Source organism: Ixodes scapularis, unplaced genomic scaffold (genome assembly GCF_016920785.2).
Source record: "Ixodes scapularis isolate PalLabHiFi unplaced genomic scaffold, ASM1692078v2 PGA_scaffold1__304_contigs__length_218370807, whole genome shotgun sequence".
Taxonomy (NCBI): domain Eukaryota; kingdom Metazoa; phylum Arthropoda; class Arachnida; order Ixodida; family Ixodidae; genus Ixodes; species Ixodes scapularis.
The window spans coordinates 77768897-77792071 of NW_024609846.1; the positions used below are offsets into that span (position 1 = coordinate 77768897).

Genomic DNA, 23175 nt, shown 5'->3' on the forward strand with positions numbered 1-23175 from the left:
AGCAGTAATGTACTGCTTTCTTCAACAAAAGCAGACAGCAGCGACACGTGCGCATAGTGAAAAACGTGCGCATGATAAAAAATGTGGTTCACCGGAGTTCTGCTTCCAGGCCTGCACTCTCAGAAATAGGGGATGTAGTACTTGAACCTTTAGTCCCATATATAACCCCCCAAAACGACATTTTGACGTTCAGTACGCTGACGTCGAACTGACAACACCAACTTTTACGAGCGTCTTGATAGCTGTGTGATATAGCTTACTAAATAACTAATGTATGCATGCATCAAAGATTACAAAAAAATAAAATGAACAGAGATTTAGCAGCTAGGCCAACAAAACTTTGAGTGTTTTCCCGTAGTTCTTATACATTTTAATAAGTTATATCACTCCACTATCAAGCCGGTCTTGAGAGTTGGTATCGTCGGCTTAACATCAGTGGACTAAACGTCGAATTGTAGTTTTGGGGTTTTTATATTACATGGGACAAGGGGTGTAAGTACTACACACCCTACTTTTGAGAGTGAGAGCGCGGAGAGAATTTACTATGAATGTTTTACAGAGTCTGGATAACTCGATGACGGGACGCCACCGGGTTTCGCTCGCAACCTCTCCTACGCCACAGATGTCTTGCAGAGTGGTACGGTTAATTTGGGTGGTCGATACGAACTCCATCGATCAGTTTGCGCTGTTCGATTTTCTCTCCTCATTAGCCATGTTGGCGGCGACAGCCTTCTGAATCGCTTGCATTTAGCCGCCAGACAGTTCTTCGGCGACGTCACATTTGTCGAGCATGTCTAATGCCGACGCGAAAAACATAATTGCCTAGGAAAGCTCCATGCGAGTCGACAAGAACGCGCCGATTTTTCAAGGCCCCTTCGCTTCGCAGTTAACCGTGGTAGGGAATGCCCCACAAGCTCTGGAAATGATGATCTGACTGAGTTTAACCATTCTTACCAAGTCAGACTGTTTCTGTATGAGGGATGCCTATGGCTCACGTGTGGTCCTCTTTTCGTGCAGGGCTGACAGCAGCAGGTAACACGCCCGCCAGCCGGGCGACATGACGTCGGAAGCGGCCTGCCGACCTCCCAGCAGTGCCTTCAAGCTGAACGCCATCTGCGAGAAGCTCGCCCGGGGCCCAGACGACACGCCGGACCTCATGGCAGCCGCCAGTGGGGACGACACCTCCGCCGCCGACGACGTGACGCCCGATGACGTGGCCACCGGCCGCGGTTCCTCCTCGTCGCCCCGGGCGCCGCCGCCGACCTCACAGGACCCGGCCAGCGGCGGCACGACCGCGCTAGAAGACGACGAGGACGACGACTTCGGCGAAGAGGAGGAAGATGAGGACGACGAATCGGGGGCCTTGAACGGGGCCTTAACGAACCACTCCGACAACGAACAAGAAGGCGGCGGTGGCAGCCGAGGGACCACCGTCGCGAGCGCCGGCTTCGGCGGCGAAGTGCCTTGCGCCTGGCCGGACACCGACAGTGCCTTGGACGGACGCATGCGGAACAAGAGGAAGAACTTTCAGCCGAAAAACATCGCGGCGGCTGTGTTCGCCGACTCGGACGAAGAAGAGGACGAAGACGAAGAGGTGCCCTCGGAGTCTCGATTGCCGTCCGAACGCGACGCAGTCGACCTAGTCGGCGATGACGAGGCGACGGTCGTCGCGTCGATGCGCTTCAAGCGGTCGACGACGACGGCGCCGTTGTCCCCGGTCGCTGCCGAAGGTGGTGCCCCGCAGACGCCTGCGGCAGGTCGCGAAGAAGGACCCCTGGACTTGAGCGACGCCGGGTCGATGCGCCGCAAGTCGCAGCCCGTCAAACGGGTCGTCTTGAACAGCGTGACGACGGAGAGCGCTGGGGGCTCTGGTGTTGTGCCGTCCTCGAGACGGGGTGGGTTTCCTGCAGTCGTGGTGGACCTCAGCGGGAACCGGAGGAGCGACGAGGACGAGTCGACGACCGGCACGATGGGGCTCAAGGAGTCCGAAGAGAGGTCGTCTTCGCTACCGTCGTCTCCGCAGCCGCTCCTGGTGCGGCCGTCGGGAGACGGTGCTAGCTCTCCGTTTGTGACGACGGCGAACACGCCAGGTGCGCGACATCATCATATGCATCATCAACATCACCACCACCATCATCATCAGTCACAGCAGCCACAGCAACATCCGCTGCCGCAGCAGCAGCATCAACATCAGCATCGGGCGGCCGACGCGAGCTTGATGAAGGACTACGCCGAGAACACGATGAAAGAACTGCTCAGCATGTACGGACTGCACGACGTGGTCGAGTCCATCACCAAGCACGTGCCTCTTCACCACTTCTCCTCGGGTGAGTCTCGTCACGCTTTTATATTTATTTGCTCTCGTTGTCAGGGACCACCCCTGTAGAGCAGAGGATAGGACTAAACGAAGGTATAAGCGTGGCAGGGTTTCCGTGCTAATAGGACGTCTACCAAATAACCGGGCTTTGGTCCTGCATGGTCAAAGATTTTCGTGGATTGTGCCTCACTGGTACAATGCGCATCATTTTCAGCAAAGGTCACATTCAAGGTACGAGGCAAAACAACATGAAACAATGCGTTGCATTTTATTTTTCAAAACCAACAATGCCAGTAAAAGTTATAATAGTGTTTAGTCTATATACATTTTCATCGCTTATCACCCTGGTGAAGGATGCGCAGCGACTGGGCTATGGTCGCATGCACGGCGCACGATATTTCACACTGCACATGCTCGGACACAACGGGAAGCTCGTAAAACTAATTGGAGACTTACTTGTCTTTCAGTGATTAGGAGACTATGAAAATCGCGGCTAGTTACGCCAAAGCGTGGAGATGGCCTGTATCGAGCACTCATTGACACCAACCTTCCCCCCTCCCTCCCCCCTCTCTCTCACACACACACACACACACACACACACACACACACACACACACACACACACACACACGCACGCACACACACACGCACGCACACACACACACACGCACACTCTCTCTCTCTCTCTCTCTCTCTCTCTCTCTTTTTTCACGAAACTGCCGGGTGTTATTTCACACGCGGTTTCGTGACATGCGATTTACTGAGCTACTCTCGCCTTCTTTCACGTGGCTTTACGAGTCGCCAGAACGACTTTTAAGACAAATTTCCCGTTCATTCACTGGCAAATATTTATCTGCCACTGCGCGTGCGTTCTCTCGCTGTCGCTTGTTCATTCCACGATTTACTCACGGGAGAAAACCTCATTCGTAATCGTGATGACGATGTTCCAAAAATTAATAATAACAGCGCAGAAAAACATAAAATAAGGTCCGTGTTCCAGGCTTCGTGGTGCACGAACCAGTCCCGCTCCCCTTCCCTCCCGCCGCGTCTCCTTTGCCTGCTAGCTCCGGTACTACGAGGCGAAGCATACGCCGTGCAATACATCTCAACGCTATCCATCGTGCGATGATGATGGATTCTGATGGATTGCCACCGCGAGTCTGACCTCGTTTTATCTCTTCGTAATTTCTTGTACCTTTTTTTTTTTCTTTGTTACGAGTAGGCGCATGTTTTACCGGCTGATTTTCATCCGTGCCAAACTGGGAAGTCTTTTTTTTTCGTTGGTTATTATATATATATATATATATATATATATATATATATATATATATATATATTGTGGTGAAAGAAACAGGCAGGAGACGGACGTTCCAAAACAACGTTCTATTTCAGTGGTGTCTCGGCAGGAACTGCTCTTCGTGAGCGCGTGAGCGCGTGAGCGTATAGCTAGCGCGCGCGTCTCTTTTTCTCTTTTTTCCTGTGTCGAGACTGGACTCGCTTGTCGGTGCGTCCAGTCCCTACAGATATGCCCCCCCTTAGAGAGGAGGTAGGACGAACGATCAAAGCACAGAAACATTCGAGTGCCAACGAAGTTGGCTTTTCTCTGTCGTCTGGTCGATGTCACGTAGCGCTATTCCCTGCACATGCTCTTGCTCAATATGTGCCGGCTTTAGTCTCTCCAATGCAACGGTGTCATTCTTGCCGTTGACACGCAGGACAAACGTGTCGCTTCTCTTTTCGACCACTGGAAAAGGTCCGATGTAATGTGGGCGCAGTGGCTTCTTTTGCGATTGTCGTACGAAAACATGAGTGGCGTCTTGGAGGTCCTGGGTCACGTAGGGAGACTTTGAAGTTCCTTGCCGTGTAGGCACCGGTCGCAAATTGATAAAAATTTGCTTGAGTTGTTCTACATAGTCCAACTGCCTTTGTTGTTGAGGCAGTTCCACTTCAAAAAAATCTGATGGCAAGCGAAGTGCAGTGCCGTACACCAGCTCGGCGGTGGAGCATCCGATGTCCGCCTTCAAGGCTGTCCGGATTCCAAGAAGCACAAGGGGGAGATGACGAACCCAATCCGAGGGACCACCCTGAGCTGCAAGGGCCGATTTCAAATGTCGATGAAATCGTTCTACCATCCCGTTCGACTGTGGGTGGTAGGCAGTCGTTCTCAAGCGGTTGGTTCCGAGCAATCGAGTGAGCTCGGCAAAGAGTGCCGACTCGAATTGTCGACCCCTGTCGGTGACAATCTCTGAGGGGCAGCCAAACCGGGATACCCACGTAACGATAAACGCCTCAGCGACAGTGGCGGCGGTGATATCGGGCAGTGGGGTTGCTTCTGGCCATCGTGTGAATCTGTCGACACACGTTAGGATGTAGCGCTGTCCCTGAGAAATCGGTAGGGGTCCTACTAGGTCCAGATGGATCTTGTTGAAACGGCTGTCAGGCTGTAGGAATTGTCGACTTGGTGGCACCGGATGCCGCTGTACTTTCGCGCACTGGCATGCGATGCAGGAACGCACCCAATCACGAACGTCGGATTTTATCCGGGGCCAAACGTAGCGGTCGCACAGGAGCTTCTGGGATGCTCGTATACCCGGGTGCGACAAGCAGTGAATCGCTTCGAAAAGCTGTCGTCGCAGTTCACGTGGTACAAAAGGCCTAGGCGTTCCCGTTGACAGGTCGCAGATCACGGTGGTGCCTTCTGGAAAGCTTACATCCCGCAGTTGCAGTGACGTGGATGAACTGCGCAGGGCTTGCAATTCTTCGTCGGTGGTCTGTAGACGAGCCAGCAACTCCAAGTCTACAGCAGAACAGGCTGGGGTGTTCACGGCGTCGATCCGGCTGAGGACATCAGCGGGGACGTTGTCAACTCCTTTAACGTGCCGAATGTCCGTTGTGAATTCGGCCAAGAAGGCTAGCTGGCGAATCTCACGTGGTGTGTAATGAGAGCCGGCATTGCTGATGGCGTAAGTTAGGGGCTTGTGGTCAGTCCATATGGTAAATGGCCGTCCCTCGACGAAATGTCGAAAGTGTCGTACAGCCAAGTAGGCAGCCAAGAGTTCACGTCCGAAAACGCTGTAGCGCGTTTGCGCTGGCTTGAGCTTCTTAGAAAAGAAACCAATCGGCCGCCACTCTCCGTCGACTTTTTGTTGTAGCACCGCTCCTACGGCTGTGGCAGATGCGTCGGTCATCAGCGATGTTGGGGCATCATGCTTAGGATGTACTAGCATTGTTGCTTCTGCCAGTAAGTTCTTTACCTCGCCGAAAGCGCGTTCCGCATCTTCGTTCCAAATAAGGGACGACTTTTTTCGCTCTTGTTTTGTTAGAAGGACCTCAAGATGTTCGAGCAGTTTGGCGCAGTTCGGAACGAAACGTCGGTAAAAATTGACCAAACCGAGAAACTGGCGAAGTTTGGTGGTGGAAGTCGGCCTCGGGAAATCTTTGATGGCCTGTACCTTTGATGGCAATGGACGGATGCCCGAGGAGTCAAGCCGATGACCAAGAAATTCCAATTCCGGAACTCCGAACACACTTTTCGCGGCGTTGATGACAATGCCGTGGCTGCGCAGTCGTTCGAAGAGGAGGTCTAAGTGGGTCGTGTGCTCTTCCGGTGACTTGCTGGCTATGAGCAAATCGTCTACGTACGCGAAGACAAAAGGTAATCCTCGTGTGACAGCGTCGATGAACCGTTGGAATGACTGAGCCGCATTTCTGAGGCCAAAGGGCATGCGGAGAAATTCAAAAAGTCCAAACGGTGTCGTGATCGCTGTTTTCGGGATATCTTCTTCGGCCACGGGAATTTGGTGGTAGGCCCGCGTCAGATCGATTTTGGAGAAGACCTTCGCGCCTTGTAGGTTCACCGTAAAATCCTGGATGTTAGGTAGAGGATACCTGTCCGGTACAGTGTTCTTATTTAGGGCACGATAATCGCCACACGGCCGCCAGTCTCCATTTTTCTTCGACACCATGTGTAATGGAGACGCCCAGCTGCTAGACGAGGGTCGGATGATGCCAAGGTCCAACATGTGTTCAAACTCTTGGCGAGCATCGCGGAGTTTCTCTGGGGCTAGACGGCGGGGACGACAGTAAACAGGTGGTCCTGTCGTCACGATGTGGTGTTGCACGTCGTGCGAGACGGGTTTGGTCCAATCAGGTGACTGAGTAAGGCTCGGAAACTTACTCAGCGAAGTCTTGAACGCTTCTTCCGGGATCGTGCAGGCAGAGGTGTAGACTGAATTGTCGTCCGTTGCGATACCATGGATGGAAAGTCGCGTGGTGGAGTCTATCAGTCGCCTGCTTCTAACATCCACGAGGAGTTTGTAGTGGTTGAGAAAGTCCGCGCCGAGAATTCCTTGACTGACGTCGGCCACCAGGAAGATCCACCGGAAAACCCGCCGGAGGCCGAGGTTAAGGGTGATCGACCGTTCTCGGTAGACTGGGATGGCGCTGTTGTTCACTGCGCGCAGAAAATAGATCGGTGTCAAGGAACGGTCGGCACGCGTTGCTGGAACTGCGCTGATCTCGGCTCCGGTGTCAACGAGGTACCGGTTCTTGGTGGCTCGGTCACACACGTAGAAAAGGCGACTTTCGTCGGGGCCCTGACCACTCGTCGCCTCTAGAGGTCGGCCGGCCTGTTTCCCTGCCATGAGCAGGGGCGAAGGCAATGCCGGGCGTTGGCACCGAAGCGGCGGTGGTAGTAGCAGACCCCGGCAGGGATCGGTGATCGCGTGTTTTCGCCGCGTGTCCGACGAGATGTCGATTCGCCGCGTGCCCGACGAGACGTCGAACGTCTTCGATGTGACTCACGAGGGTGCGGGGTGCGGCCTCGTGTAGCTGCGACGACGATCTCCTCCAAACGTTGGCTAAGCTGCTCGATGTTGGCCTGGGGAGGCTGGCTGTTAGCGGCCGATCCAGAGTCCAGAGCTGTTGGTTGCTGTGGAGCCACGGTAACATTGGCGACCGATGGAGTGGTCACCTCCATCACGGCGTCGGCCAGCGCGGCAAGTCCGGTGAGGTCCAACGTTGTTGCTGTTGCCAAAACCATCTGGACATTGGAAGGTAGCCTTTGCAAGAACAGCTCGCGGAGGAATACGTCGTCCAGATTGTTAGAGCGCTCTCCAAGAAGCTGGGTCATGCGTCGCAGCAACTGGCTTGGCCGCCGATCCCCGAGCTCTTCCGCCGAGAGAAGCTGCTGCACGCGGGAGCGTTCCGAAATCTCGGTGCGCTGGAGCAGAGCATTCTTCAGTTGGTCATACGGTGTTGCTGGAGAGGGATTTGCCAGAACGTCGTAGACTTCGTCGGCTGCAGCTGGTGAAAGAGCCGAGACGACGTGGTGGTACTTCCGACCTTGTGTGGTGACCCCAGCGAGGTGGAATTGTGATTCCGCTTGCAGGAACCAAACTCGCGGATTGCGGTCCCAGTATGGTGGAAGGCGGACTGCGGCTGCTGCAACAGTGGCTGGCGGCGGGTCCGAAGGCTCTCCTTGCTGCATTTCACCCGTTCTAGTTGGCGATCACGTCCGGGTCACCAAATGTGGTGAAAGAAACAGGCAGGAGACGGACGTTCCAAAACAACGTTCTATTTCAGTGGTGTCTCGGCAGGAACTGCTCTTCGTGAGCGCGTGAGCGCGTGAGCGTATAGCTAGCGCGCGCGTCTCTTTTTCTCTTTTTTCCTGTGTCGAGACTGGACTCGCTTGTCGGTGCGTCCAGTCCCTACAATATATATATATATATATATATATTTATTTTTTTTTTTTTTATCGACATTATAGCCTTTTTTGAGGAAGCTGAGAACAAGCAAAGCGTGCAGAATAAATATTCAGAGGTTGATGGCACGCAAAATTAATTATCGTTTTTGTTCGTCCGTAGGAAACAGTTAGCATTTCCAACTTTATTCCACGCTTGCCTTATCCGAGTTACTTTTGTTGAGGAGGGAAGGGGGAAGGTTGTTTGTTCTTTTTCTTTTTTTTTCCTGAGCACTCTAAGCCTTCTTCGCAACAAAGGGGAAATCCCGATCTTCAAGCAATTATTTTACCGGACTCCTGCCTTTTCAAACCACCTGCCTCACGTACGAGAGAGTTCGTGCCGGTCGTGCATAAAACTATCCAGTGCTTCGGATCAGTCATTGCCCAGCATCTGTCTCTGAGCATGCGAGCGATACGTTAACGCTTTGTAGTAGCTGCAGTTAGAAGAGCGCTAGCTGGTGTGAGCGTGACAAATTTTTCTCCCTTTACTGAACAATTCCTTCAAGCAGTTTCTCGGTTTGTGTAAGGTACGGCTATGAAAGTGTTTAACATCTTAATTTGCTTACATTGTGTCAAATTCATTGTGTAAGAACATAATATTTCTCACCGGTTAAACTCAAGATTAACCTCCAGGTTTTTACTTCTCTGACGACGGCGTGAAAAAAGAAAATCTGTTATAATTCTTTCCTTACGTTTATTCAGCACGGAACAGCTAAACACTAAGCCTTTTTCCCGAAGAAACAAACCTCTTCGGCATGAAGACATCAAAAGCGCCACAAAGTAGTGACTAGTTAAAAAAAAAAAAAAGGAGCAATCACACACGCCTGGGTTTCACGAATCTTAATCTATCTGCTGTCACATGATCTCTCTTACGCTCTGTGTCGCTCTTGGCGCTTTTACTTTGGACTGACTTCGTCTGAAAATATGCCTGGTCCTTAGATCTACATCCAATGAAAAATACACTGGGATTACGTTGTTTTTTTTAATATTTTTATCCGTCAAATTTATCCACCAGCACGCCGGTGTCAGCACCTTCGATGCAGACCATTTATGTAACGTTAAAAGTGTGCCGAATGTGACCGTCAACACTGATTGGAAGCTTTGGGAACAGGTCGGAACAGACAGCGGCCTCTAGGGGCTAAAGCGCAAACCTTCGAAATGAGGATACCGCCGCCAACGCTTCAGCATCTCCTCTTTCTGCGACAACTGCCTTCTTCACGCCCTGGTGTCACTCGCTTCTGTGCTCGGGTGTGAGAGTGTGCGCGATGCGTGTACTCTCGTGCAAACTTGTTCTCCACTGCTCCCGTCTCGTGGCACGGAGCAACGCGTATAGGGAGTATTCACTGGCGGCCATAGCTGTGTGCGCGAATGCTAAGCGCGTGCTGACGACGAGCTTCCACAGTTCTCTTCTTTTGCAACGTACATTCCGCACCATCAAGAGTGCCGGCCTTAGCAGCCTATTAATGTGAGCTCGTTCTGAGCATGCGCTCCAAACAGCACCCACAAATATGGCGTCCTGTGAATACTTCCTATGCGAGCGCGTGAGCAGATACTTTTGATGAACGCCGAAATAACAATTTAAAAAAAGTAATAAAAAAAAATAACACGAGGAATTCCTTGTATCGTCGCGACCCCGCAGTGTAATTTTGTGTCGCCGCGGCGCAGCGTTCCGCGTGCAATAAAATAAAATAATAATAACAATACCGGCGAAGCCGAACGAACCCGGATAATCAGTCGGGGTCGCGCGCGACGATAGCGTACCCGCGTCCAGCTAATATACGCGCTCGTTGTTCGCCATTTTCTTTTTCTTCTTTGGCCTATCGTCTTCTGCGTAAGATATCCTTTAGGGTTAACGAGGCTGCGCTCTGTGCGGGATCTCGTTTTTGCTCTCGCAACAAAAAAGGAGAGCGGTGGGAAACAAGAAAGACAAAGAGAGAGAGGGAGAGAGTTGGTGGTGGAAGTGCTCGGCTATTACCATAATGGAGGTTCTAATAATCGGTTTTGTTTCGTTTTGTACGTTGGAGCGACGGACAGCGTTCCACAGCCAGGCATTCTTTTTTTTTTTACTACCCGCACCAACGTGTTTGGGCTGTATACCATGAAGCCATGAAGTGTACCGCTCTGTAACGCTTAGCTGTTGGCTAATTTGTGTTTGTTTGTTTTTCTAGTGGAGGCATCCGCGTGTTTTGTTTTGGGCGCTGCTCTTCCTCGTGCGCATGCGGACGAGGGTTCTATGCGTGCGGGAATCTGATATTGTTTTCCCCGAGTGTCACTGCCATCTCGAGAGCGTGTAATTATGAAGGCGCCAAAAAATTATGCCGGACCCAGGTGGGTAGGTAGATGGGAGTGAACATTGAGGAATGCGTGCCTGACTCTTCGAACGGGGGTTGTTCAGATTTTACGTCTAATGGTTATTACGGTGCCCCCCTCCGCCTTCCTTTCTTTCTCTCCTTTGTGTTCGTGCCATGAAACTCGTGCTCCGCCCGTTTATCGGTCGAGTATGCGCGTGAGGCTGTATGTATGAGGACGCAGTCAACTTTATTTATTTCCTTGAATTTCTGATGGCAGTCTGATTTAAGATTGTTCGGGATCTCTTTCTTCGGACAGGACTAGTTGGCACAGGGCTGGACATATCATGTTGTGATTTGCACGCGTTCAAAGTTACGTATGTCCTGATCAGGTTTTGGCTAGCGCACCAAAATATGAAGATTTGCGAGTCTTAAGCTTTCAGAGATTGGGAAGCTTCGTATGCCAGCTACAAACTACACCTATCGATCTACGGACGGTCAGGGGCGAATTATCGATTCATCGAAGACTGTTCGAACGACAACCGCCCCTGATGGTTCCTTCTTGCTGAAGCCACTGACTGAACGATTTCATTCTGCCTTTCAACCGATACGCCAGTCTCAGTAGAAACCTGAGGGCACTTTCTGTGTATGTGTGTGTATGTGTGTGTGTGTGTGATCTTTATTGCTCTGAAAGAGTTTTCGTTTTTCCATCTACTCGAGTCTATCCTTAACACTGTAAACAGCAAGCGATGCGTCGAAGACTGAACATTTATCTTTCGTGCAGCGATCGCAATGGCGCATAAATTTGACGCCTAGTCTCCGCGCGCAGCCATCTACGCCGTTAAAGCAAATTTGCATCGGCTGGGAAGGATCGAAGACGCTCGAACCACGTTACGCGGTGATGGCTCGTCGTCGTTCTCGACACGAGCGCCCTCCGGGATATAATTGTCATCGAAGGCCAGAGAACGAAGCCCTGGCGATGCTAACCAGCCATTCTTCGCAGAGCAGCTTTCGCCTCGACTGCCTCTGCAAAGTCGAAGGGAGGGGGGCGTGCAGAATGTCGTTGTGACAAAGGGACATGCATATGCAACGACACTTCGAACGACGGTATCGCGTAAACAAGACGCCATTACTCGTTGAGGAGGCGCCTTCGTCCCGGTGACACATCCCGAGAATCTCCGTGTGCACTTTGGCCGCGCGAAGAGCCAATTATTTTGGGGGACTCGGCAGAAATAATAATTATATGGAAATGAAAGCGACTCTCACATACACTGATCCTCCTTCGTCTGAGCGACTGACGCTCCCCCATCAAGGCTTCGCATGCATAGAGAAAGTACATGTCCTCTCGGCCAAAGGAAAAAAGAAAAAAAAAGAACGAGACACGTACGTTAAAGGGTTTCTTTCTTTCCTTCGCGCATGACTTTCAGTTGCTTTCTCAGAACTTTTCTCTCTTTTTCTTGGTTTTGTGCTGCCACGGTTTGCGAGTAATGACAAAATTATTCACAAAATGAAGCTACTAATGGGAGGAATATTAATAATTTCTCTCGACTTTTTTCGTTTTTCCTCCGCGTGCTTCGTTTCGGCTCAAGGTAAACGTGATTATGGCGTTTGACGCCCAAAAGAATAGGAGAGAAAGAGAGGAAGGAGAGGGAGGGAGGGAGAGAGTGAGAGAGAGTTTCGATGAGAAGAACAAAACAAGTCTGGAGGCTATCTTGCTTTATTTTATGTTATCGGGATATTCCCGTGATTACGACGCATCCAAAGCGTTTACGAGAAAAAAAAATGTGTTTGAGACACAGATGGTGGTGGTATAACTTTATTTTTCAAAAGGTTAGGAGACTGACGAGTCCCGGTCGAGGCCCTTAGTCCAGGGCTCCGTTGGCTTCTCCAATCCGGCGGAAGGAGACCTTTGTATATTCTTTGTACGTGCTAAAAATTTAAACCTCAATTTATCCGAACAAACGTGTACTATGTGCAATGCAAGTGCAAAACCCCTGAAGGAACAATTGCGAGTGGAAGCGTGTTGTCAGAATTGAAATCTGGTTTACAACTGTATAAGTGGATTAGCACTTTTCTCGCACTAGACCGCCTGAATTTGACTTTGTTTTGGCTCTACACACACATATGAAGTTTCGATTCTTGGCGACCCATGCACAGTTGTATGAAGGGCGTTTTATAGACAAGGTAACTGTTCAACTGACGGTGTAAATTGTCAAGCGTGGGTAAAATATTTACAGTGGCACTTAGCTTCAACCATATTCAAGTATATCAAGCGTTTGTCCGTTTAACACCTACCTTCACATTAACGCTTTGTTCAATCCGAGCATCGATGTGCCCACCTGTATATAGAAGTAAACCTTCCCGTATTTGAATTTGTGGGAACCTCCACATAACTTGGTCGCTTTGATAAAGAAAGAAAACAAAGGGAACATAGACCAACATCTAAGCCAGACCGGTCACCTCAAGGGCTTACCACGGCGATATTGGTAAGGCCATCTACATCTACAAGATAGAATATATATCAAAGAGTAAAAGAGGAAAAAATAAAACCTTTTGGTTACAAGTGTCATCTACATACCTCAGGATAGTCCCTAAACACACGTATACGCGCAATTAAAAAATATAGGCATAAAAGACAGTCGCAGAATGCCCGCAATTGTACACGATAAAACGAATAAAAGCCAGGGCAGGGTAAATGGCTGCGACTTCTTTTCTATGCGGTGCTGAAGACGGCAGGCAATTTCTCGTTTTCGGTTCTCTGTCCAGCTGCCTTTCGTAGTTTTTTTTTTGTCCAGCATTTTTCTTTTTTGGCAGTATAGTATATACGACGTGTGCGTGTGTCTGTGTCTCACAGAGTCGGCGCTTTTTGGAAGGGACCCTGCCTCTCGAAATGACACATAATTGGTCACTATACGGACGGACCTCTGATCCAAAAGCGGCTCGAAAGAAAAAGAAAGAGAGGCCGAAGGCGTATATATTTATTTATTTATTTACAAGACTCTTAGAGGAGCAAAGGAGGTTCACGAAATGAGGAAGAACTCACTTTAATACGACCAGTCGTCTAAATTGTTCAAGTAGAAAAAAGAAAAAAACTAAGATTTTTTTTTGTTTTGTTTTTGTGTGGCTGTCCGGGCCAGGTTTTTTTCTTGGCATGTGGCTGTGGTGGCGGCGGTGGCGATAGCGTCGGCTCCGTATTTTTAGACAGAAAATGCCCGAGACTCACGCGAACTCGCGCGAGACAGAGAGACAGCGGGCGAGGTTAAAGAGGGGAAGGTAGATTCTAGACGCAATTTCGGGAATATAATTCCTCTCCAAAAGATGTGTCGCTCGCGGTGGGTACCGCTGAAATTGCGTTTTATGACCGCTCCGCGCGTTTTGTCTTTGACTCGTTTCTGTTTTTGCTGAGATTAGGGTACGCAAGTTGAAATGGTCGTGAACTCGCGAGTTTTTGTTTATAGTCTGAGGGGTGTTCTGTATAGTACATTTATGGCGGGATTATTTTCTTTTCGTGGTACTCTTGGCGCGTTTAAATGACTCATTATTTCGCGGACGAGGTCGGAATGTTCTTATTTTCCCTTCCCTGCCTTTCTTTTCTTTTTTTTTAATTTTTGGTTTGGAGATTATACGAGATGGTTTCTTCTGTTACTGGAAAGAGATTGTGTTCGCAATTTGCGTCTCTAAGCACTCGGTACATATTTTTAGCTTCGCTTTGAGTCGTTTATAGGTGAATCAGATACCAAGGCACACAAGACCAAAGAAAATTAGCCTTCGGAAAAAAACATATGGACGGGTGCGAATTTTACCGAGCAGATCCAGCTTCATTTTTGTTTGGCGACCCGGTCTGCTTTGCGTTCGTCTTATTAACTTATTAACGTTGGTTATACCTAAAGTCCCTGGATACTTCTTTTTAAAAGCTACGACAACCTATACAAATGACAAAGCACATTCTGCTGGTACAAAATGGCGTCCTTCAGTTCAGTCCTCTGTTGTGCGCCGCCATTCGCTTCCTAAGACCTGCCCCGTCACGCAGTCGGTGCTTCAAAGAATGTCAGTACTTGCGCGAAGCTCTTATCTAGGAACTTTTCTTGCTCGCCGTAGTATAAAAACTCAAATGCCTTCGCGAAAAAAAAAAAAAGAAAGTCTTAAAATCAGACGAAAAACAGAACTGGCGAGACTTGTTTCAGGTTATTTTTGATAGCCTACGGTACACTTATTGTACGCAAACCAAACCTCTTTACCTATACCGCGAGAGCCATTGTGCCATTAGTTCTTCAAAAACCGCGGAGAAATAATTTTTAAGTTCCGAATTTCGTGCGTTTTTAGGTTGAATTTATGCACGTGCGTTTCCACCTTAATAGAGTGGACGATGAAAAGACATAAAACTAATTATGCTCGCGAGAATGACGAAGCTTTTTTTATTGGCAACCATGACGCGGGCATGTGCATTATTATTGTTCCGTCACTTGCCCTGGTTAGTGATGAAATGAATTTTATCAGAAAGGCGGGTAAATACGTGTAGCCACGTGTCGGCTTGAGTGGAGGATGACGTGTTATCGGGCCGATTGCTTTTATGTTTGTCTCGTTTCAAGTTTACTTGCTGAATGGCGCAGCAGTAAATAATTCAGTTGTAAGTCAGCGCTGTGTCTGTGTGTTTCCTTTTACTGGTCCTTCGACTTTTTTTGCGGTGTTTTAACCCATTCAAATAACTGCAATATCTTAGCTGAAACCTTTGTAAGGCCAACAAAATTTTGTCGAAAGGGCTTCGAGAAATTGGTTCGTGTTGTCGTGTCATTGTTTCCCCACTCCCCGTAACTAAAAAAAAAGAAAAAAAAAAGAAAAAAAAGAAAGAAAGTCAGTTTTGAGTTAGCTTATTTGCATCCTTGCGCTAACATATCTCACCGTTTGTACAATAACAACGGGGTTACAATATTTAATTTTAAGGTAACCCAGTCGGTTTTTCCGCGTCGATTTGGTTGCAATTGTAAACACATTAGCCTACCTTAACCTTGGTTCTGTTTTCTCCGCTTTTCTCACGCACGAGGAAATCGGACATGGGCGGGATTTTTCCTTTTTTGCGCCGAGAACTTGAGTAGTTGCACCAAAAGTGAGCGTCCTCGGGGAAGACCGATGGGTGTGTGCGCGCATCTATGCCGGCGCCAACTTCCACGTAATTTTCATTACGCGCATCCGCTGTAGCGCAACAATCGTCGTTCATGGCGGATCCCCTACGTGTACCAGTGCACGTTGACAGTTGTTTATTCCCTTTATCATGTGGATTTTGCAGCTACTCGTAGATCTACATAAAATTGAAGAAAAATAAAACACAGAGGACAAGCACAGGACAACCACTTTCTTTCATTTCAAAAAGGAAAATCAATGAAAGGGGTTGCCCTGTGCTTGTCCTCTGTGTTTTATTCTTTCAAATTTATGTATTCATACAAAACTTGAAAGTATAAAACAGAGAGGACGAGGACCGGAACAGGACATCTTTCATTTAGCAACAACATAGAATGGCACAACGGTTTTATCGTTGTGCCATTCTATGTTGTTGCTAAATGAAAGATGTCCTGTTCCCGTCCTCGTCCTCTCTGTTTTATACTTTCAAGTTTTGTATCTATTAACCAACACGCTCGTTTTCAATTGTAAATGTATTCATGTTCAACCCGCTCGGGCCTTCACCAGTCGTAGATCTAGCGTAATTTCTTCTCTCTCTCTCTCTCTCTGTCACTTTCTCTCTCGTTAGTGTGTTTCTCTCTTACACCAGTTTCTTCTTTGCTCCCGCACGAATCTCTTCTTATCACCCCTCACTTTTACGTATATAACTGCGCGCAATTATTTTTGAATTATAGGTTTTTTTCTTTTTCTGATACCGCCGACGTTTTAAATATTATGTTCCACCTGTGTAAGATTGAATTCTGTCTAAGCGGTACAAGGTAGGGAAACATTTTTTTTGTATGTATACTATATAGTACATTAAAGCTGGCCATATACATAAAAGTAATGATTCCTAGCTTTGTGCTGCTGTCTGACGCTATATAATATAGTGCAAGAATTATGTGGTTTTCTTTTTTTTTTTTGCTTTTGTTGCGATGTGCCACCGGAAAGGCACGTAACCATTAATGGGCGTCATCAATAAGGAAACAAACAAAACAAACATACCCTATGCACTCAGCGACTGATGCGCCATTCAAATTCAAAATCCAATCCGCTCGGCCTAAGTGAGCCCCATTGGAACCCTAGCCGGCGCTTACCCGTACCACGGTCCGTTCTCTTTAAGTGATAGAAGGTGAGTTCTTAACCATTCTGCGAGCTGTCCGACGGACGTGGGCATTTCAATGCAAAGGTCTCGATTCAGCCGCTTCGCCCGTTTTACGAATCATAGTCGAATCACCCAAAACTACTTCCCGCTGTCCTCCAGCCTGTTCTTGAAAGCTAAAACTCAAAATTTGCAAACGGTTTCTTCCGAACCAGCGCCTAATGGTGGCAGTCCCTCGTAACTGGAGGAATTTTAGAGTTTCGTTTCTCTTACCTCGGAACAATTCGCATTTTATTGATGGATCTTTATTGTTGTCTACGTGTATAATTTTATTTTTATTTTTTTTCGATAATCTGCTCGTGACGATCGCCAACGACGTCGGAGCAGGGTGGTCATTTCGGATGGCCGAGAGGGCGTCGGTCCTCCCCACTTCCAGGCTTCTGTTTTCCGCACCATTTTCTCGGTTGCAAAATCGACCGCGAATCCATCTATGCGCGGGCAAAATCACGCCCGCAAAACTATCTGAAAAAACATTTGAGAAAAACAAAACAAAAGAACTCCTATAGTATTATTTTTTTTTTAACTTTCATGTTTTATTAAGCTCGTCGTGTCGGTAAAACAAAAACTTAAGACGTTTCGGAGGTTGTGGGAGGTTGTGGCGATAGAAAATAGGATGCGAGCAAACGATTGTTGTGTTCTGCAACGATGGGGAGAGAGGGAACCCCCGAAATTGTGGTCTGGCAACAACCGCCTCTGCGTCGCGATGAGAGTGGAAATGCGGAAAAAAAAAAAAAAAATCCGGACAACACAGAAATAAAGAACAAAAAAAAAAAAAAACATTTAGAAGAGGTGAGCGAGAGGGAGACAAAGGTTTAAAGGACACTGCGGACGTACCTGCTGTGTCAAGCGAAAAAAAGAAAAAAAAAGGTTTGACTATGTTTTTCTTGTTATGTGAAGTCGGTGTTCTTATTTTAATCATGACATCTCCCGGCTTTTGGACTATTTTTGTATTTCGTTTGTTTCCCGGTCGCAAATGGGCTTCCTGAGCGTTGTCAGAAATCGCAAAAAAAGTGGGTGCTACATGAAAATAATAAAAAAAAAAGAAACAAGATTGCTTAAGGGCTTCCTAAGCACAAGACACAAAATACGCGACAACAGGCGGGTTGGTAGAACATATTAAGAAAAAAAAAATAAGCGTAAGACGACTCTGAAGGAAGAAATTTTGAAAGGCGTAATTTGGGCAGTTTGAAATGCTGCGTTCCTTCTTGTTTTTTTTTTTTTTTATGGGAAAGAAGAAAAATTAAAAACGGGAGAGGGTGCTTGTTCGTATGTGTGTGCCTGACTTGATGCCTGCAATAGTGGTGGTGTTCGGAGGCAAGGAGAAAGGGAGTGAGAGAGCTGTTTAGAGCACAAAGAAGACTCCCCTCAGGCTGTAAAGTCAGCGAGTATGATGTGAGAGGTTATTCTGTTACCTTCCCGTTTTTACTTTTGTATCACACCTGACAGATTTTTTTTCCCCCACCATTTTCTATCACTGCCCCTTGTCCTTTTTCTTTTTTTCTTTTTGTTTTTTAAGCGTTGAGTCAAAGGGATTGTGTTCGGGTTGGATATCTCGGGGGTCGTTGACAGTGATAAATTTGTGTTTTATTTCTCTATATTTATCTTCACCGTTGCGAGAGTTATAAGGTTGTCTTCCCGAGGTGCCGTGCATGGCAGCCTGCCACCCTGCCCGTCTCCTCGTCGAACGCTAAGAGGGCCCAGTTACTGTTGTTTTTCTGGTCATATTCTGACCGTCTCGGTGTTGCGGGCAAGTTGCACCCTTCGCATATTTCCTCCTAATGCTCTTTGATCGTGTTCGGGTCATGACGTCATTAATTCGACATCCAATGGGCAGTCACGCAGCCACAGGATTGCTGCTGGGCATCGGGTCGCTCTCAGGACCGCGTTGTTTGCAATACGGCTAACTACGTTGCGTGCACACCCTGTTATCCGGTTGCAGTTGCAGTCCTTTCTTCCTTTTCCTTTTTTTTTTCTTTTTCTTGTCGCCGTCTGCGCGTTTAATTATTGTATTTCGCTGGCGGCGCTGAGCAAACGAAATCATCGCAATCGTTATAGTAACGTGATCGAACGCTAATCGTATTTTGATTAACCCTCATAAATCGGTCCTTTTATCTTCTATTTTTTTTTATTTACATGGGTTGGTTTAGTTTAGGGTAAGAAGGCTGTAATCTCGAGAACAACCCGGTTAACAAAATGGTCCGCTGATATTTTTCTTTGCATTTATACAATGTTCCTTTGGATGGATGGATACGGCTGAACACTTTGAATCGGACGCCGGCTTGCGCCACCGGGCCGAAAGCTGTTAAACTCAACAATAAAACAAAGCTTCCACAAAAAAAAAAAAAAGAATCTCCAGTAGGGTAAAGTTTTATCACAATATATTTCTAAATTTGGAATTCATGGAACATGGTAAAGAATCACATATCGCCGCTACGCACAATCATTCATTTCTTTCGAAAATGTCTGACGCCATCTCTTGGCAGCCCTAAAATGTTCCTAATGACTTTCTGAAAAAAAAAAAAGAAAATCCTTTAATTAGTTAATGCGCCAATTTCTTTTTAGTAGTTTTTTTTTTTTTTTTGTGTGCAGTACAAGGCGGAAGGAAATTGCGGTGGGTTGCAATTAAAACGCCGGGCTGCCCCCGGCTCCACGCTACCGTCCCGCCACCAAAAACGGCTGACAGCTACGTCTCCTACCACTGCGCATGCGCGTCCTCAGCCCCCAGAAAAGGACCACTGCGGTCTGCCGTTCGTTGCGTTCTGCGTGGTGACGTCATGAGCTGAACTACAACGAACAAAGATGCACATGGCAGAGACCGCCTGCCCGACCTCGACGTTCAAGAACAATGCCGAGCAGTTATTAATCAAGCGTTCATTACTCGTTGAAATGGCCGTTCGTTAGCCGTAACCTTAGACACAAGACACTTTGAAGGCAAAATAAACAAAAGTAATATAGTTTCATCTTGACCTTTTCCTCGCCTCGCGCGGGCAGATAGATCCACAGATAGAAACATGTGTATGAATGCACGTACAGACACTCGAAGCGTACAAATGCGTGTATCAAGGTTTTCGACGCTTAATCTTCCGGCCATTACACACACTCATTAAACACCTCGCACGCTTAAAAAGAATCTCGACCAAGCCCCAAAAGCCGAGAGTTTCTTATCTCTACAATTCATGCATCAGCATAGTCATAAATTTCGGCCAGTCTTTTTTTTTTTTTTTTTTTATTATTCCTGTTTGTTCTGGAATAACCTCCTCCAAGTATAAATGCCATGAAGTGAAAGCACTGTTGGGGGTTTTAAGCACGCTCGGGGGTATAACCGCCAACAAAAGTCGCTCCACGCGGTGAAGCAGTTCATTAAAATACCGGAACAAAATTATTGTATAGCAGAGGTAAAAAAAAAAAAGCCTATCTTGATAAGTGAGTTGCTGAGTTGGCATTGAACACCAACAAGACCTTCTCTTTGTCCGATTCATTTATCAACCTGGCGCAGAAACATATCCATGAATAAGACCGCTATAAGCCTACAGATTGGCTATAATGCGTTTCTTATAGGAGGCTCTTTGTTATTAGAGTCAAAGTCCCTTTGGAGTGTGAAGTAAGGGTCTGTCCTGGCGTGCCGGCGCGCGAAAGCAGCTAAACATTGTGTATTAACCTTCGGCACCTTATCATCCATCTTTCCTCGTGGCTCTGAGGTTTGCGGCTTTTCAGTAACCGTTAGTAAATATAAGAACAGTAGGTCGGCCACGAATGAATTGAATTGTCAGAATGCATAAAATAACCAGAAACCACATAAATGTTAATACTAGGGCACGGCACAAAGATAATTTTTCAACAAAAAATTATTTGAAGATCAATACTTGATATTGAATTATGCCATACGATTGCCCTTGACCTATGAATGTTTTCTTTTTCTTCGAACACTGGATTATAAGTTTTGCGTTTTCTGTCATTTCTTTTTGCGGGTGAAAAGCCGGGGGGGGGGGGGGGAATTATTTGAACTATTTGGGAACACTTAGCATACAGGGAGTTTTCAAGAAAGGAGAACCGCGTATTTCGTCCCACGTAAAGAAACAGCTCAAACTCTGCGAGATTGTGACGATTGGGTTAGAACACCAAAGTTTGAGGACATGCATGTTACTTTGATCAAAGGATAATTGAAAAACACTAAATTTTTATATGAGCCGACATTCCGTATATGCGTATCGTCAAAACAAGAACTGACATTGTGAACGCTTGTGGGATCTATATGAGTGAAAAACCACTTAATCAGCTAGAAGGGGGTAATGTTTTCTTTCTAGCTGACGAGTTTTTTTTTTTTTTTTTGCTTCCCCTCTTAAATAGATAACAAAAGCGCCCACGGTATCATTTCTTGTTTTATGAAAATGTTAGGGCTTTGGTGGACGTTGGCTCATAGAAAAATTCCGTTTTTATCAATTTGTACTTTTTCTCTATTTTTTCTCGGGGACTCCGTGTATGGTAGATAACCTCACGAACCTCATTTCCTTTACTGTTCTGCCTAAATCGATCGTTTTTTTTTTTTTCGGGTTTTCGAGTTAAACAAGTACTCCTATGTCGTTTTTCACGCGTACGCCTTTAGAACTATCAATATGTCAAACAGTTTGCCCATCAACGAAGATCAGATTAGCACTGCACCCATGTTAGCCCATGGAGATATAAAGTACATTGATTATAGTAGAGTTTCAACGAAAAAAAAAAATGTTTAAGCAAGCACGTATTTTCCCGGTAACTCGAGACAGGTACTCGGGGGTGCGGCCCTTCAAGGTGGCGTGCCTTATATCCACGTTCATAAATAACCGAGCGAACAAAATAACTGCACCACGGAATAATGTTCAGGGAGTATAATGCTCCCATAAAATGCAAGTTACTGCGCCCCTTTTTTTCTTCTTCTCTCCCCAAGCGTTCTTGAACCTAATTTTGTTTTCGCGTTGTTTTATCTCCGTTTATTTTTGCGCCGTTTCAGGATCGTGCATGCGCGCGTGTATCCAGTAGAGGGAACGCTCTGTTTCGGTTTTAATCTCGGTTTGGGTACTTTTTTTTCCGAATTTTCTTTTTTCGACATAAACGAAGTTGTGTCCGTATTGCTGCCACCTGCTGTAAGAAAAAAAAAAAAAAAAAAAGAAGCTGGTTTTACAAGGTTGTTAGACGTCGCCGCCGCCGCTGCCGCCACCGAAGCGCTGAGAAGAATAATGCTGTACTGGAGATAAGGGTCGGTATTAGCGGGGCAGGGTTATAGGACGGCCATGCAAACTTTTTTTTTGTTAAAAGCCGAGAGGTAAAACGACGAAGAAGAACAAGAATAAAACAATGGGCCTTGGATAGAAAAAGAAAAAAAAAAAGAAATAAAGAGAAAACGATATAAAGGAAGAGAGAGAGGAATGCGGCGTACATAATCGTGGATATCACGAAAACTAAATCGACTCGGAAAGAAGCAGTTTCTCCTTCAGCGTGCGAGTGGAAAGAAACGCGAAATGTTTTTATGATGGCGCTCGTAGTATTATTATTATTTCCCTCGAAAAACAAATGCACCTCTAAGGTAAAAAAAAAAAAAAAAAGATAAACAAAGAAAAAAAAACGAAGGTGATAGAATGTGCCTAACATCTCTAATCTCCAACTCCTGCCTTTTTCTTCTTTTTTTCATTTCGGCTGATCTCGTTTTTGGCCGAACAGAAAATGTAAAAAAAAAAGAAAGAAAAGAACGCCGATCGAGTTGAGAAATATTTTGGGTAGGGCCGATGGCTACGTGTTTCCATTTTCTTCTGTACTTTTCTGTGTGTTCATGCTGCTTTTTTTTTTTTTTTTTCTCCGCCGGCGGGTTAGCCGAGGCATTCTGGCTGTCTGCCGACCGCTTTGAAGGGCACCTCCGCCACGCTCTGACGTTAATAACATTACTTTAAGCAAAGGTTTGGAGCAGATTTTGGAGGCAGAAAAAGGAAAGAGGAACGGCTGGAAATGCACGTTTACAGGGAACCTGTCTTCGCTCCTATGTGCCCCCCCTCCCCTTTTTTTAAATGTTTTTTTTTTTTAACGATGTTTGGGATGTTTGCATATAGTGATGCGGTAATTGTTTTATTTTTATTTATTTTTCTCGAAAGGGAGTGATCGTCTGAGCGCGTGGGTTCACACACGCTCAAGCGCCTAGTTCTACCGAAGGCTTGAAGAGAACACGCCAGATTTCGTAGGGAAAACATGTTTTCATTTCAGCTTTGTTTTTTTTTGTTACATATGTATTTGCTGAAATTCGAACTGAACCGTCTATTCTTGGCGTGTCCCGAGTTTAGGAGATCGTATTACGCTATATTACGCTATATTATATCCGACATGACTGCATACAGTACATACTGTAGTTCCCCCTAATTTCTGGGCGCTACTCGAAGATATATAGACCTTTTCATTTCAGTAGTTGCCTGACCGGCAGGTAGAGGGCGCTGGCGCACTCGGCGCCATTAGGTTGCTTCACTTTGGTCGGTTTCGGTTTCAACGCACACGC

General features: G+C 46.9%; 2 protein-coding genes across 3 annotated transcripts in view; one reads left to right on the plus strand and one right to left on the minus strand.

Moving 5' to 3' along the window:
- The window catches only part of LOC8033331 (zinc finger protein castor homolog 1), a 344798-nt gene that overhangs the window by 241490 nt on the left and 80133 nt on the right, over window positions 1-23175 (plus strand). For both annotated transcript variants that reach the window (XM_029983036.3, XM_029983034.3), the window contains one exon: window positions 1018-2327. In XM_029983036.3, coding sequence (XP_029838896.3) covers window positions 1058-2327 — 1270 coding nt within the window. In that variant the 5' untranslated portion in view covers window positions 1018-1057. The remainder of the gene's footprint in view (window positions 1-1017; window positions 2328-23175) is intronic.
- On the minus strand, window positions 6643-7894 carry LOC120847638. Its single transcript, XM_040219501.3, has one exon. The coding sequence runs from the start codon at window positions 7803-7805 to the stop codon at window positions 6930-6932; it is 876 nt and encodes a 291-aa protein (XP_040075435.1). The 5' UTR covers window positions 7806-7894; the 3' UTR covers window positions 6643-6929.